The 17,698-nt window shown below is 38.4% G+C and overlaps 1 protein-coding gene across 1 annotated transcript; it reads right to left on the bottom strand.

Moving 5' to 3' along the window:
- Positions 1 to 409: 409 nt before the first annotated feature.
- b4galt4 (UDP-Gal:betaGlcNAc beta 1,4- galactosyltransferase, polypeptide 4) lies at positions 410 to 14,956 on the bottom strand. The gene is made up of 8 exons (XM_079872737.1): positions 14,865 to 14,956; positions 13,935 to 14,001; positions 12,548 to 13,035; positions 10,603 to 10,835; positions 8,463 to 8,650; positions 5,527 to 5,649; positions 5,007 to 5,111; positions 410 to 2,218 (listed from the first exon to the last, which is right to left on the bottom strand). The coding sequence occupies exons 3-8, from the start codon at positions 12,843 to 12,845 to the stop codon at positions 2,077 to 2,079; spliced, it is 1,089 nt and encodes a 362-aa protein (XP_079728863.1). The 5' UTR covers positions 12,846 to 13,035; positions 13,935 to 14,001; positions 14,865 to 14,956; the 3' UTR covers positions 410 to 2,076.
- Positions 14,957 to 17,698: the final 2,742 nt, after the last annotated feature.

The following is a 17,698-nucleotide window of genomic DNA, read 5'->3' as shown; positions in this document are numbered from 1 at the left end:
CTCTTGATTAATCATATGACTCTTCACAGAAACTATTTATTCCTTAATCAGTTAAACTTTAGCACCAAAACTACTGAATGCACCTTTAATGCACAAATAATAAGTGTTTGCATTTGTACTCTGCATCAAATAAATTCAGTAGTCAACATTTGAAGTGGATCAAAACCTTTCATCAAAGTTATACATGAATTTTGAACAATACTTGTTCTATATATATAGCTAACAATTTCCAACAGTATCTCTTAGAGATAGTCCTCTTATAATAAATGTATTTGTGATCAATTATTTAAATTTATCATGACCAATCAACATAAATGAGTAGTAAATATGCTTAGATCATATATGGTATTATACCAGCAAACTTGTATACAACCTATTTCACAAAAGAAAAAAAAGCTGCAGTCTTTGTTGAATGCCATTCTTTATTGCAGTATTAACATCAGTAAACTGGCTTTCTCAATATCGCACACACAGGTTCAACACTGCATGAGAGGTGAGCACTTTCCATGAAAAGGGCACAAAAACAGGCGTTAAGTTTCCTTTTCAACAAAGATTTATCAGACGAAGTGCTAAACCTTCAGATAAACCTCAAGATGTCAAACTGTATATATTATTTAAACTAAAGAATAATTATAATTCTTTTTTAAATCACAATTTCAAGGGGGCTGTCGAGATATTCAGTGTGATTAAAGGTACTCGTGTAGTGATTTCATGGCAGTTAACAATTTATATAAAAAATAATTTCCCATTCCACAGAACATGATTTCTGCCCTTACTGCTATACAAAAATTAACAGAATCCCAATTTGCACCCTATTCGTGGAAAATTCTGATTAAATGTTCACAAACCTTTGCCCATGATTTTTTTTTCACAGTATAAAATTCATCTAATGTTCACAGTTACAACACCCAAATCATTTAAATGTGCACGTGCCACAGAATGTAAAGTAAAAAAAACTGAGTTAAGATGATTTTATGTGATACCAGGTTTTCTGAAATAATAATAATAATAATAATAAATCTTTATTTTCTGAAATAAAAATCAAATTATGACAAAAACGTAGTAGAAAACAAGTAAAATGTAACTTAATTTGATCTTCATGCACTGTTTTAGCCTAGGGTTTGATTTCCTAGAGTGCTTGATTTCCGTTTGTCAAGTTTCAGCAGAACACTAGATAATGACCATGTCGACTATACAGAGTTCATGATCGTCCACATAAAATCCAAACTTGCATTTCTGTCCCCACACTCATCAATCAGCTGGTTTGATAAGATGGCCCATATTGTATTGAAATTCAGGCGTGTCGAGATCAGTTAAAAGTCATACCCGGCTTCTGGAAAGTTTCTGTAATGTATGAATCATTCTAAGGTTTTTATATATAAACCCCGACAGGACAGCCCATCATATGATATTATGCGAAGTAATCACAAGTCTTTTTTTCCTCTGATCATAAAGTCAGTAAATTAACCACCCAGTTTTATGAGTGAACAGCCGTTCTGTCTTAAACATTGGCCTAAACCCATCTACAGCTACATTTCACTGAAATGAAACTGATTAAACATTATCCCTGGACCCAAACACCTACTAATAATCTACAAGTTTCCACCGGACCGATATTAGAGGCATGTTCAGCTGAAATCAACATCATAGAACATGCTCTGCCCATATACATCTATATCAATATTTGCGCCTATACTGTACATAATAACATATCTCTTCCGACCAGTCAGGTACAGCTCTCTTGTTTTCCATTACTCTTGTTTTGCCATTTTCTGTGATGACCTAATTGAATACAAGCCATACAGAAGCATTATGTGAAACTAGAAGTTCACTAGAAGTAATGAATATTAAATTTCAATCATGAAAGGTATACCTGATTGATCTATTTAAATTCTACTTGACTATTGTAATACTTTAAACGTAGTGTTTGATCAGTATTCTGGCCATATTATCTTACAGGTCAGATCGGTAAGTGCACCCTGGGGTGGAGAAACAACACCTGGTGTTAGCTCTGGCAGGCACTGGTGAATGCTGTGTTTCAATGCAAGCTGTCTCTTGAGTATCCAGTCTCACAGCTCAGTGAGCACGCTCAGGCTGGCCGACGTCCACGGTGATGTTGATGAAGAGTGGGGCTCGGTCGATAGACAGGACCTTGTAAGAACAGGAATTCAAACCATCCTTCTTCCACATCTGGGGAGTACGGCGTAACAGCTGCATCCTGTGATGGGTGAAGTGAAAGCAAAGCGTTAGATGCCACACTGAAACTACGCATCTCTTCAGTAGCTATGTTTCCATCCAAAGTTGCAAATTTAACTTGTGTGAAAAATTGGAATATGGCATGAAATATTTGCGATTCCACGTGTTCAAGAGAAGAACAAAAAAAAAAGTCACTTCCTGTGAAATTGGCACAAAATATCTGTAATAAAAATGGAAGTTGCTGCAATAGAGCAACCACTGTGGCTCTTTCTTCCTCCATCGTAAATGACTTGTGTCTCAGAGCACGCAGACGAAACGCAATAAACGCTGTCATGTTGTCTTGCGTTGACTAGCCTGGCAAGCCAGACCTACATCAAGATGTTAGGTCTGGCAACTCACCATAGACACGGCTCAATCCGAGCGGCGGGATAAACGGCTGTCTTTCAAATTCCCTCTGCACGCAATAGGACAGCGCTTCAACCAACCAGAGCGTTTTCCCAACAGCGGAGCTAACGTTAGTTGATAGATTCAACTTTTGAATCTGGCCGGCAAAACTACGAACACATCTTCCTTTTTTAAGAATGACTTAAAGGACAAGTTCGGTATTTTACACTTAAAGCCCTGTTTACAGATCGTTTCTGATGAAATAGAACGGTTAAGATTAAATTTTGGACAAATGCTGCTGTCCCGAGAATTTGAGGTTTCTTTCGCTTTCCCAAACACCAGTAGACTGGGTGTATAGGTGCACTGGAACACTCCTTCCTAAAACACATTAAACTTTCGTTTACAAAGACGTGAAATTCACCGAGTGGTCAGGGGTGTCCACTGATATGCTCACACAAAAATCGCTGCAAAAGATGCTTTCCAACAGGTTTTATCGTAGTTTTTGTCTCCTCCATTGACTTGCATTGGATGTGCTGTGAGGTACGGTATTACTCCGCGCCAGAAACTGAAATGGGGTTGTTTTCTTCTTCTTCTTGTTTATTTTTATTTTATTTTTTACTGCGGATCGCAAACAATGAAATGCCAGTGGTTTGCTTGCAAAGGTGCATTATCGCCACCAACTGGGCTGGAGTGTCTATTATTCAAGCTCTCAACGGAAGAAGTGCGGGTGTGAGGCGTTTGGAAAAATAGGTCCACAGTTTTACAACGAATAGTAAAACACCTGTTGGAAAGCATATTTTGCAGCGATTTTTGTGTGAGCATATCAGTGGACACCCCTGACCACTCGGTGAGTTTCACGTCTTTGTAAACGAAAGTTTAATGTGTTTTAGGAAGGAGTGTTCGAGTGCACCTATACACCCAGTCTACTGGTGTTTGGGAAAGCGAAAGAAACCTAAAATTCTCGGGACAGCAGCATTTGTCCAAAATTTAATCTTAACCGTTCTATTTCATCAGAAACGATCAGTAAACAGGGCTTTAAGTGTAAAATACCGAACTTGTCCTTTAAGTGCCGTTCTTTGCTCTTTTCTCAAAGAAAAACTTAACTCCAAGTCCTCCAGAGTCGTGGCCAAAGCCGATTTGAAAGACTGTTCTCCAGCAGCAGCAGCTCTTCTTTGTTTTCAAGTAGCAGGGAACCGTCGCAACTCTGTCGTCATTATGTTAAGCACGCCCCGCTTACTCTATACACTATGTGATTGGTTTGGCTAAGGCATTTCAGAATGACCAAACCAACAGTTGAGATGCTGTGGAATTCGATTGGTCTGTTAGTCCAATCAATCACATTCTCTGTTGAGGTGAAGTCACGTGAGTTTTCGTATTCGGTAAATGTTTCCATCATAGTTTATGCGCATGTCTTCTTATCAGATGAAAGCCCAATGTCCTATAGTTTTGATAAGCAAATACATTGATATCAGGGTTTGAAATACACCCACTATCCCACCAAATGTGGGTGAAACCCAACGGTGGCAGGTAACTATCAACTCACTAGCCAATTTGGTGGGCTAAGATTGACAAATTCACTTGCGATATCATGGCTACCCGCTTGCCTCCAACATTTGCTAAACGAAGCATAACAATACACTTGCATGGAGACAAGAGGCCGATTTTCAACCTGTTCTTAATACCTAGGCATCTGAGAACAGGGTATCCGTGGGTTTTTAAAATCTAATTTAAGGCTTTTAGGGTGTGTTCACACTTTCGCTTGATTCGTTTGGTCTGGACCAAAAAAACAAAAAAAACAAAACAAAAAGCACTCCTGGTCCACTCAGCGTTCACATTGGCATTTTAACACCGAACCTAAAGGCATAGGGATATGTTCACAACCTGATTGGTCGGCTTTTAAGACATATTGCCTATTTTGAGACAGAACATCCAAACAATGCTGTGTTCTGGGATAAATGCGCTCGTATGTGCGTAGCTACATATGATATTATTTTGACCAGCTGAGAACTCGTGGTTTGGCTAGTAGAACTTCTGGATGACTGGTAAATTAAATTCAGTCGCCACATTTGCTGATGAGTGAAAAAGTTAACTTCAACCCTGTTTGGCTTGTATAGCAAAACACAATGGCATCAAACAGGTGCCACAGATTTTTCATTTAGGCGGTTTTCACATTTTTAGCATTTGAATTATTTTTTTTCGTGGACATGAAATATAATTGAACTGTTGTAATAGCTTATAACTTGTACAGTACATATTTGATCTAAACCATAATGTTTTAGTATGATGATTATGTAAATGTAATTTCCTTGTTGTAATGTAACAAATGAAAGCTCTCAAAAATGTTCCTTTCTTTAGCTGTGGTCTCTTGCAAGACCAGAGTAACACTAATATTGCAACATTTACTTCTCATTCACACTTGACCTGACCTGTCTTTATTGACTTGATTGCCGCTGTCTCTATTGTGAAAGACCATGGTGTAGCGCGCCACTTCAGGAGACGGCCGCAGTATCGTCATTTTCTGAAGTTCCACCCTGAAAAACATGGTTCTATTAAAATCATCAACAATGAGAAGTATACAGCGATGTTCAGAGATAGTATCAACGGCAATGAACTTTTCCCTTCACTCAACACTCAAGTACAAATTGGCTCTGCACTTTTTCATGTCTTTTTTGGAGGTTTTGATTTTGATGATTAAAAAACATTTTTTCAGCACGCTCTTTGGCCAAACGAGAGATGAGAAATGAGAGAACTCACTTCAAAACTGCTACATGCATCTATATATTAGATTCTTTTCAAAATGTTAACCTGATGTCAACCTGAACTGAAAAGCAACATTTCATTTTGGTAATTTTGTCTACTTTAGAAGAAAATAAATAGTAGTCAGTGGGTTTTAATCAGCGTGTAGCACTGGTGCACATCCTAAACGGTGTCCTAAGTTCATCTTACCTTTTCCTCAGGTCATCGTCCTCTCCACCCCAGCCCCAGTAAGAGTTTGGGAAGCCATTCACCAAGTGGAACTGCTCCGTCGTCATGGCCGAAACCCCCCCAAAGTAACCTTTGTATCGGAGTCTGGGAAGTCAGTGGCAAAAAGTGATGAATGTCTTTTAAATATTAAACAAGAACTATAACATGTCATTTCACAAAATAACTCAGTGATGCAATTAAGAAATGACTTAGGGTGCATTATATTTGATGTAGCTAAATACTAATGGAGAACAGAGAATATCAAGCGTTTGACTACCATATTTTGAAAAACAATCTCTGAGATGCTTAATACAATACAACCTACCTGCAATCTCCCTTAAAAACTGAGTGAGCTGGAGAAATAAATGACCTGAGGCCGGTTGGATAAACTGCTAAGACTAGTCTTAGAAGTTAGTCATCACTTTTTTTTTTCTTAAAGACTGTTCATAACTTTTTAAAGTCAGTTACCTAGTGTAGATACTAGCACTTAAGACACAGTCTTAACATAATGGCTATGTTTTTGCAACTGGCCGCTGGTCTTAAAAACACAAGCCCAAAAATAAGCAAGCCCTAGTTTTCGGGGGATAACCGAAGTGGTATAACTTAACAGTTTACAGTAAACAATTCTTTTAGCTTCTTTCATGTCATAAAAATATCATAAAACAAAATACAATTATCTACATATAGAACAGGTTAATTGATCGCTAAAACAAATGCCAATCCATCCAAGATTTAGTGATTTTTGAAATCGCAGAATTTAATGCAAAAATCAAGGAAGCGACGCAATTTTTCTGCAAAGATTGTTAACCTAAGTGGAGGACAAGCAATATTAGCTTATCAAAATTCATAATTCTGAACCCAAACAAATGAATGTGTTCAGCTGTCCTGCCTCTGATTTACAGTACATTCTATCTATTCTATCTAGGGGCTATGTGTAGGTTTTTACTTAAAAAAATCTTTAAGATAGAGTTTTCATTTGTACATTTATGAGCCAACCATAATGTAATAGAAAGAATGACACCTTGACTGTCCACCACGGTTGCCTCTATCAGCCTGTAGGCTCAATTGTGTGTGGAGGAGTCGGGTCCGAATTGGTGCGAAAATTCACAAAATGTGACATCATGCGCGTTCTCGTCTCCTTGGGCTTACATCCGTACGGCAGCCATTAGTAAGCAGCGGCAATCGCTAGCAGTAGTGTTTTCAAATGGACTCTGCGGATGCAAAGAAGCGACCAGCCTCCAGCACAATCCAGACACCCACGGAAACTCCTCGTAAGTAAAAAAAAAAAAAAAAAAAGCCTTATCTAGTGTGGCCAAAATAGAGAGTGACCGGCGTCGGGCAAAGACAAGAGTCAACATCGGAGCGCCATTTGATTCTTGGAGGAGCTTCGGTCAGCGCTGGGTATAAAAACAGACCCCGAGCTGGCTTTATTTTTACTGCAAAGGTAAGACATAGTTTGCAATATATTATTTTATATTTAAGGCCATTTGCAATATATTATTTTATTGTTTTTGTGGTGTAATGCTAACGATAGCATGCTAGCCAAATGTGTCGTGCTCGTACGAGCGTGCGCACCGAGAACGAGCATGAGACTGGCTGCAGTCTCTCTAACGGCCACTGGTGTCAGTAACGGTTAGAAATTTCAGAACTTACGCAATGCTCCTTTAAAGTAAGCAGATTTAAGTTAGCCTGGTTAAAACCAGACCATTCTCAGTAGTAACTGAGTTATGGTCTGGCAAAGCTTCTTTAATAACTCATTTCCAAAGGGGCGTCACCAACGGACGTCGCTCAAATGCCTCTGGGCGCAATTGGATAGACCTAAAACTCCTAAAACCAATCAGAGCGATCGGCATCGTATAAAGCCATAACGAGTTACACGAGTTGTCCCAAAGTTACACTACGCCATAAAAGCATGTACTCTTTTTGCGAAGAAAATGTATTTACTTTTGAATGTGTAGCAAAAAAGTAGGCAAGCTTTGGGACATACTACTTCGTCATCTTTCGGACGGATCTGTCGCGTGTATCCTGTCACGTAAACTGCCCTGTCAATCATCTTGTCAATCATCTTGTTAATCCTCTATTAAATCTAATTTCATTTCCTACCGTTTCGGAGAGAAATGTAGTAGCACGTTCATCTGCCAGTGGGTCTTTCATGGAGACTGTCCTCATGTGTTTGCAATTTGAATATAATAATGCATTTAAAAGTTGGTGCGCTTCACCAACGGAGTGGACGTCGCTCAAATGCCTCTGGGCGCAATTGGATAGACCTAAAACCAATCAGAGCGATCGTGATCTTGTAAAGCCCGCCTCAACGTTCCTGATTGGTGCCGCGATTTCGAGGCCATGGAAATGGGCTTGAATGAGCTCTTTGCCAGACTACTTGCAGAGCAAATCTAAATTTGCCGGAAGTTGTCTGGGTTTTCCCAGGCTAGATTTAAGTGCCTTAAAGGAAAGAAAAATTCCATAATTTTGGGTTTCAAAAATCCATAAAAAGCACAGTGAAATCCAGGTGGCAACACGCGCCAAAGACTTTTGCACAGAACTTTAGACAAAATCTGTATAATGTGTACAGAACTAAACTGAACAAATACTGTTGATGCAAAGATGTCACACTTTCGGACACTGGCAGCTCATCACAAAAACAGATGTATGTGTCTTGACCCATTCAGAAATGCGGACACTGGTCTGTCTCTCCGTGTAGTTTTTTCCACCAGCCCTGTGGTCCGTAATCTATGTTTTGCAAACAGCTGAACTACTGAAAAATGTTGTTAACTAGTACTGTTACTACTTGTCACTTCTGTTGCTTTAACTGACAGTACTGCTAACTGATTAGTGTTGTATTTCTAACCCAAATGTTGTTGGGTCAAAGCCCAGAATGGCCTGTAACGTGTTTGTTAAATGGAGACAGTAATACTCACTTGTAGCCAGTGGAATTCCTCCCCACTACTAAGTGCTTAGGCTGTTCCCCACACATGTATAAGTTATGATCATTCTCAGGAACCAGATCAACATCATGGAAGATGAAACAGTCCCAGCTCAGGTCTTTCAGGGCCTCGAGGTAGCCAACATTTAATAACTTTGCCCTGTTAAATGTAGCATCTCCAGCCTATAGGACACACACACACACAGTGAGTTTATACTTTATAAACTACTAAAGTATAATAAAGTCTTAACACACGGAACTTTTTAACATTTGGAAGATTACCAACATTTTTTGTTTGGAATGTGGAATGACAGGAGATGAACTGCTTGCTCCATTTTTAGTGAAATGACAGAAGGAAGAATATGTGTAAAAACTATTATCACATATACACAAACTAATGCAAAATGGGTTTGTCCCCAGTGCATCATATGAGAAAATGGATATTTTAGGTGAGTGTTTGATTATTACTTTCTGTTTTAATATTACAAAAAGGTGATGTAGTGTTTTGTCACACTGGCAAGTAATCTTGTTTTGAACAACTGAACTACTTATCACTACAGAAAAATGTAGTTCAACTAGTGGTGTTACTACTTTTAGCTACCCCTCAATACTTTAGTATGCATGTAGAGAGACAGAACTGTAAAATGGGTTTGATCAGATGGCCTTAAAAAGGGTTACATGACAGTGATACAATTTAAGACAGAATACATTACTGATGCAAAATAGTATAATACTGACAATGATTATAATAATATATTACTGTTATATAGTTTTAAAAAAACACCAGTGAGAATGGAAAGCGGACAAAGTAAGACAAATGTTTCAACATTAGTAACTGTGTTACAGTACGAAAATTATTATTCATGTGATTCTACCCCCGTGAAATGTTTATAAAACCATAAAGGTAAATCCAAGAAATTATTTGAATAAATTACTTTAGGTGTATGCTGTGTCGGGGACATGAAGACTAAAGGCCCGTTCACACCAAGAACGATAACTTTAACGATATAGTTGTAAAAATCCTTCTAAAATATAAAGGAATAGCACAGTCCAGACCACAGCTATAACGATAACAGCACAGAGAAACAATATAGTTGGAATCACTTTCAGAACAATTGTTTTCCAGCTGGTGAACGATAAAAACAATGACGAAATCGGAATCCATCCTGCTTTAAAGAGCTCAAGTATTTAAGTAGTTATATAAGTAGTTATAGTTGTTGTTCTTGGAGTGAATGGGCCTTAGAGTTGTTATTTTAAGCAAGAAAAGAATTGTTGTAGGAGCTTAACAGAATTACTGACAGAGCTTTTGGCAAAAAAATGAATGACATGAGGATGTGTACCTTTCAAAAGACCTTGAATCACTTTTACTTCACATTACATTTCCTCAATGAAAATTGTACAATGCAATATATTTATTTTACCAGCATCAGCTGGTGGTACTTTTCTCTGCTGTTGTTAAAAGTGTCATATCATGATGTGGAAAGTTTGATTTTAAAACTCAAAACTCCCTCTTCAGTCCAAAAGACCATATGCTGACATTAAGCTGCAAAAACAGACTGTTATGTGTGACTATCAGACTAAACACATTATCAAATAACTGCCCACATTTACAAGTCAAAAATGGTAATTCAATAGCTAAAAACTTGGCTTCCTCAGTCCCAGTGTAATAATGAGGAGAAGACAACAATACCATCATTCCAGTTTTTGTATAACTAAAGAACAAAAAGAGTATCATCCAAATGCACTTTTATTCTTAAACAGTTAGTTTGTTTGGTGAATGTGTGTAACAATGTGCAGCAGACTTTGCAAACAGACTTATTTAAGGATGGGCCAGTGCAAACTATAATGGACGCCACAGCAAAGCCATTAGGCAAGGTAAACACTGTTACGCATTTCACATATGAAGAGGGCGTTTATGTTTAAGTCTTAATTAAAGCAAATAAATGGTTCCGTTTAAAGTCAGAGAGAAGGTAGGAAATGGTCATAAAAAAACGAAATTATGATTTTGGTCCAAGAAACCTTTACTAGCACCTGAACCCACTAAAAATGGCACCAAGAAACAAATCCTAGCAACAATGATTATATGACTACAAAAACTCTCAACTTCCGCCAGAGCTAATGGGAGTTTCGCCTACCTGGTGAATGACATAGATGGCGTAGTGAAGCTGCTGTCTCTGTAAGAAAGGGTGAAGGTGGTAGAGGAGGTAGAGCAGGTGCTTCTCTCGGTTTCGGTGAGGGATGAGGATGGCCACGCTCTGTCTGGCCGTACAGTCAGTGGGGTTATATTGACCCTCCACGACCTCCCCGTTTTCACTCTCTACCTGCTCCATCGTCAGCGAGGGCTCAAATGACAGCTTTAAAGAACCTCCTGTGGAGCAGAAAAAGCAGAAAAAAAATAAACCGCAAGTAAGTGAAAGGCCCACAACCCAGGTGCAGTCTTTAAATACAGCACCAGCTGGGGCCCACATTAATTACAGGGCCCCATCTTTGGAAACAAGCCCAAATTAGCAAGCAGCTGTGGAACGAAAAAAGAAAAAAATGTGTAAACATTGACATTCACATAGAGGTGGTTGTGAGATTCTCACACATTTCTCTCAGAGTTGCAGTTTCATGGTTTCTCATCTTTACCCAGCATTATCAGCTCATTTTGCACAGACCTAAGATTTCCAAATGTTTAGAGGATATGCTAAAAATATATATATATCCACATGTAATTCCAATTCGGTATCATTTATTTTTTCCATGAAACACAAAATGAGATGCAATGGACTGCAACAAATGCGCTTTTACTTCGTTACTGTACGCAAGTAAAAAATTTCAAGTATCTTTACTACTGAGATTTTAATTTTGGGAAACTTTTACTTTACCACAGTCCAAAGAGTAATATCATACTTCATAAAAACACATTGTTTCTCATTATATCAAACTGAAGAAATTGACACCATTGAAATTGACACTTTTCAATTAACCTGTTGAATCGGTTCGCGAATCGCACTGAATGATTCATTGGTGAATTGGACTGGTCTGACTGCAGATGTTCTCGCTCCAGTCAAAGAGAGTTAACAATTCGCCAAGTTGTTCATCTCAAAATCCTCAGAGCTTGAGTGTGTGCGCGACAGATGGTGTGAAAAATAACTTACTAAAGCCAAATTTTAGTAATCACTGTAAATGGAAATCATATTTAGGTCTTGACTATCAGTTATTTGTAAACTAAATCTGCTGCAAAATGATGAGCTGTTTAAAGCCCACTGTATGAAACGCTTGAATGTGGACATTGCATCCACTGAACTGTGATGGGCAACATCACCAATATGACGAGAAAAAAACAGGTTGAGCATTCTGTCCTTTATAGGGTCACATCTTGTGAAATCACATCCTGTTTTTGGTTCGTTTAGATGTCGTTGGTCAATGTTGTGTTCTTTTTAAAGGGTGTGTTCACACTTGGCATGTTTGGTTGGATTAAAACGAACCCTGGTGCGATTGCTCTGTTGGTGCGGTTCATCTGAATAAGTGTGAACACTGCCATCTGAACCCTGGTGCAGCAAACAAGAGGATCGAGACGCTGAAAAGATGAGTCTCTCTCCGCTTCCAAACGAACTCTGGTGCGGTTCGAATGAAATATGAACTCAACACGGACCAAAGACATCTAAACGAACCAAAAACAGGACATGATGTCACAAGATGCGACCCTAACAAGGACAGAATGCTCAAACATGCCTGTTTTTTCTCATCATAATGGCGATGTTGCTCATCACAGTTCAGTACAGGCGTCAGAACCGTGTCTCCTCACAGCAGATCTGTGTGTGTGTGTGTGTGTGTGTGTGTGACGGAGGGATTCCTGCTGCTGTTTTGACTCCTTTACACAGTTTATGATCTCTTCACGTGTTCTCAGCTGGTCAAAACACCATCATAGTTTCGGCTATGCACACACAACGAGCGCATTTACCCCAGAGCACAGCATTTTTTGGATTTTTGGTCTGGACCAAACTAACCAAGCGAACAGAACTACAAGTGTGAACACACCCTCAGTCAAGATTAACCCACAAAAACGTGTTAAAGATAAAATGAGAGCACACTCACGGAGTAGGGGCGAATGCTCTGGACAGCTCTGTTTGGGAGACTGCTCCTCTAAATGCTCCTCTACACGCTCCTCCACACGCTCCTCTACGCTCTGCATCATCTCTGACTCCAGCTCCAGCTGACGAAAGCCCCCGACACTCTTAACGTCGCCAGGTTGATTTGATCCCTCCTGGGCAGTTTTAACTGTGTCATCATTTGAGAATGTTGCTATCCATGCTACAACGCAAAGGCACACCAGTAGAAGAAACAGAATCTTCCCCTTCCTCATGATCTTGGACATGGAGGGAAAGAGTCCCATGACTGAAGTTTAGTTTGGGGTGAAATCCAGAGAACGGCAAACAAGAGACATCTGAGCATCTGCTCGAACTTCAACAATCACTCTTAAAGTTGAATATAGTTCCTCCAAAAGTCTCTTTCATCTGTTTTTTTGTTCATTTTTCCATCTGAAGAGAAAAAATACTTCAGTTGAAGTAACTGTTGTGACAGGTCTGTAAAAAAAAAAAACAGTTGTATTAGAATGGTTTATGTGACTTTTTCTTGACCATGTATTAACTGGTATACACCTGGTATTAAGATGCGTTTTGGTGGATCGGATCACAAGTAGACGAGGGAGACACATTCCCGTTTACACCTGGTGTTTTAATCCGTCTCTTTTGTCCACTTTCAACCACTTCTGTCCTGATTTCTTCGAGGTGAGGGTCTATGGGCGGTAAATCTATGTTTTGTTTAGTTTTTCAGATCTTTCGATCTAATGGACAAAATAAGCTCACGCAATTTACATATGAACACGACCAGAGAAAACAGAAAAACATACGGAGAGCATCAGCTTTAGTTTCCGCTCTGACAGACGCAAGATCACGGCGAACACTGTGAGTGTGTGTTAGAAATCAGGAATGCTGAGAGAACATTGTGATTGGTACGTTTTTCGTCTTAAAACCAAACTTGAGTCTCCAGCCGACAAAGTTTAAATCCCGTCTGGCTAGAGCTCTTCCCATAATGTTTACGCGTTAGTTCAGTAGACGGAGAGTAGATGGTCTTCTGTGGCGGTTTGAACACATTCGATCACATGAGCCTTTACACTATGAAAGCAATCCGGTCGAATGCGTTTTCGACTACCTCTGGAAGTGTTCAAAAGTGGACAAGCTCAAAACGTTTTATTTAGTGTCGTCAACTTACGATTGACGAAAATGCATCTTAATGCCATGTGTAAACACATAAATTACTGATACTTTTATAAATGCATTGGTCACACGGCAGTAATATTAAAGTGAACCGCAAAAAAGCTAAACAGTTGTTCAAAACAGTGAGAATGAAAACAATTTAATCTTAGACTAATCATAGCACTGTGAAGAATAGTAAAATGTAGTGAGCATTTTATCATACTTACTTTGTCTAGATTACAGCTCTGCACAATACTTCTATTCACTCAACCCACTTCAGGCGCACCTGGGATGCTTTGAAAACAAGAATACAGGCCATATGTTAGAATTATAAAATATGCATTTACACACAAAACATTTAATTCATCAATTAACTCACTGGCAAGTGTTACCGGTTAGTCTGTCTCAGGTTTATCCACCCTGAATAACACTGTTCGGTTTCCTTATCACACAGCTTCTGTACACCTCCACCCTCCTCTCTCTATACTTCTCATGTTTCGTGTTGACACACTTCAGTGGTTTAGGTCTGCTGTGTGCATTTCGTCATCGGTTTCTTCTGTAACAGGACCTTGTCTTGTCCTTGCCACGTCAAACAATTCATAAAGTGTATTGTTTACGAATGTATTGTCCTGTATTCTAAATATGTTCAATCTGTTTGTTTTACATTTTGACTAAGTCGAAAGAAATAACATTGAATGTCATGGCTGGGTGGGGGTCTAACTGCACTACAAGATCATCAATGTGGTATTATTGGGATAACTATATATTATCCCTTATCGTCTTAAATAATTTGAAGTCGGTTCATCATTCCTTAAAATGAGCATTTCAAGTGACAGTTGACATTAGACACATCTGTATATTTCAAGTCAACAGAAATTTGGGAGAAGGGATTTATGGCTAACCGAAATGGAGTTATTTTTAATTTCTTTGACATATATTCGCTTCAGAAACACGTTCACAAAGACGACCGTATTTTTATTAGTAATGTTACAGGGACTAACGTTATTTGACAGCGTGATTTGGGATGGTCGCACATTCGACAAAACAAAATAGCGCTTAGCATGCTAGTTTGCTATCTAGGTTAGCACAAGTATTTTTAGACGAGGGAACAAACATATAGAAAAAGTAGACACTAAATAAAGGTTTAAAATACTTACGACAGTGAAAGCAGCAGCACCCTCACCTCAAGACCATCTGTACTGAAGTATTTCCGCAAATACAGCCTCTGAAGGGACGTCATTGGCTGGAGTCACACTGACACAGAGGCTGTTTAACATCGCAACACCTGCTGGCAGATGCCGAAACTACAACCAAACTAACCAAACAACCAAAAGGGACTATCATATAATTATATTCTGCAGGCAAGAGAAATACATGGCTTATTGTTGCAAGCAACATATAGGGTAGGATATTTGCTTTCCCATCTTTAATTTCCCTCTTGACCATAGTAAAAGATAAATATAATTGAATTAAACGTGACTTTTCATCGGAACCTCAGCATTTGTGAGATTCATTCCATCTGAAGCGATTTTAAATTAAATGGGAAAAATCCAGTTGATACAAGGAGGCTACATAGGCTAGACTTATATTAATTACTATTAATTTGCTGTTACTGTTTAATCTTGTTGTGTGCTGTGTTTGTTTTCTCAAGTTAAAGTCACCATGAAATCAAAATTATTTCATTTGACAGTTATTTTTTTTTTATGGAATATTGCAGTATTATTATAAATTATTTATCCATGCACATTGTTATTTTTTAAAAAAAAAGTATATGCCCACCTAATCGTTAATCAAAATTACTTCCCCCCTCTCGTCTTCTTCACTGATGATGTGTTTACTGGCTCGAGGGCGGGGCAACCTGTCACTCTCATGAGATCTACAGTAGCAAACCACAATCATACAAACTTCCAATTAATTCCCCGTGGGCAAAATCAAGTCCCGCCCTCCCTACATATTTCTTGTTTGAGAAGTTTTTTTGTTTACAGTCTATAGTTTGACTCGGATAGCCTACATCAAAATAGGGAAGAAAATACTATTGCAACTTCTGTTTGATCATGCCGGCTTTAATAACAAGTAGCCTATGTAGATAATGTGGTCTTTTTGCAATTTGCGAGAAACTGTCGAGAAAGTTATCTGCTCATTTAACCATCACTTCGTTTCCTCCAGGGTTGCCAGGTCTGCATAACTAAACTAGCCCAATGGCCAATCAAAAAGAGCCCAAAGACCACATCCCAAATATCAAAACTCAAAATATGCCCTTCCCATACCTAAAATACATATTTTACACTGTTATGCATATTGAAAACCACTATATCGTAGTGATCATTAACAAAACTCAAAGGCTCCCTAACAGTGGCCCTCCTTCACAAAACATCTAGCAGTTTTAACATTGATAGAATATATAATATTTCAATAAAAGCATATCAAATATAATTTATGCAATATGTCACAGTCAAACCTTTAACCCGGAAAAAAAAAAGAAGGAAAATCAACCCACGCACGGCAACCGTTTAAAAGTAGCCCAACTTCTTGGGAAAAACCCTGGTTTCCTCATTCCTCTGCAGAATTGGGTAATATTATTGACATAGATACATTACTTACCATAGCCTAGTAATAACAGTGAATTATGCATAAATACAAATTACTAACTCTATACCAAACCCTAACCCTATAGTAAGTACATGTAGTTAATTAATATTACTCATTATTTGTGCAATTATACTGTAACGTCACCTTAAAATAAAGCATAACCAAGATTTTACTAGTATTTGGATATCAATCAAGACCAACATTATGACGACGGTCCCTTAAGGCTGAATCATCTCTCAATATGTTACAATTTAGTAACAATGAACCTGTTACTAAATTGTACTGCATAAACTTTGTTTGTTCTCGTTTGAGATCTAAATGTACCTTGAAAAAAGGGACATGTTTTGTTAAAATCAAGAATTGAGGGAGAATATAGAAAAAGTCAGTGTTCAAAAATCTGTCCTTGCCTTAATGATTTAGTTTGAGCTGTCCAGTCTGATTTTATGGGAAATGTCATGTGGTTACATCATGTCAGTAACCGGTGAGAAGTTCCAGCTATGCAGCGTGTGTGTTGTGCAGTGGGAGATGTTAGTTCAGCTTATAGCCATAACTAATGAGTAACATTATCAAAACAATAATTCAAAAAGGCAACTATCTGAGGTGTCATCCTCAGTCAACAAGGAAACCTTACAAGCAAAAAAGGAATGTGTAGAGACGATAAACCAACAGGTACGTTACCTGTCGAGCTTGAAAAAGGCCATCACTTGCCAGTTTTAAATGCTTTGAAGTCAAATTCTCTGAAAAGCATTTCTGAAAAGCAGTCAGATGTACAGTAGATGAGCTGTATTACAGGATGTTACTTTTTGCCTGTAAGCTCTTCTATGAACAAGGTTTCCTTTGTATTAAAAACCAGTGAAGCATGATGGCATGCCTTTTTGAATGATCCATAAGGTTTAAGAACACACACACTTGAGCTGATCAACTCCCAATTTACAATTCTCTCCCATCCCCATCTCGTCTCTCTCTCATGCTGAGATCACCTGAAATTCACCCAAAAATCTATATGGTTTAATTGTTCACTTACATTGCTATGATTGATTTATAAAACATCTGTATGCACAAAAAAGCTTCCTAAATGCATCCCTTTTTAAATAAATCCCTGTTCATCTTAAATTCAAGCACAATCAACTTCACCAACAGAATGGCAACAAATATCTCTTAATGGTTCAGAAGTCGTCATCAATGGGCAAGCAAATCCAGCGTGTGTGCAGCATGTGCATATGAGCGCCAAAAAACAATCATATGTTCTTCAGTTAGCATATGCATAAGAACATTTTCATGTCAGTTTCTACCTTTATAAATCCAGATTTGTTTCTCACTTTTGACGTAGGATAAAATCTATGGAATTTAATATCAAATCCAATCCTATGTGCATTGTATAAATGATGCCCCTGGTTCATGT

This window comes from Squalius cephalus (assembly GCF_949319135.1).
Source record: "Squalius cephalus genome assembly, chromosome: 5".
Lineage (NCBI taxonomy): Eukaryota > Metazoa > Chordata > Actinopteri > Cypriniformes > Leuciscidae > Squalius > Squalius cephalus.
Note: the sequence above shows the minus strand (reverse complement) of the source record. Positions and strands in the feature narration are given on the sequence as shown.

Coding starts and splice junctions, on each gene's coding strand:
- b4galt4 (XM_079872737.1), bottom strand. CDS start 12,845: ATGGGACTCTTTCCCTCCATGTCCAAGATCATGAGGAAGGGGAAGATT. Junction 5,650..8,462: donor AGGAATTCCACTGGCTACAA/GTGAGTATTACT, acceptor CTGACTTCCCAG/ACTCCGATACAAAGGTTACT. Junction 2,219..5,006: donor AATCAAGTCAATAAAGACAG/GTCAGGTCAAGT, acceptor CACCCATCACAG/GATGCAGCTGTTACGCCGTA.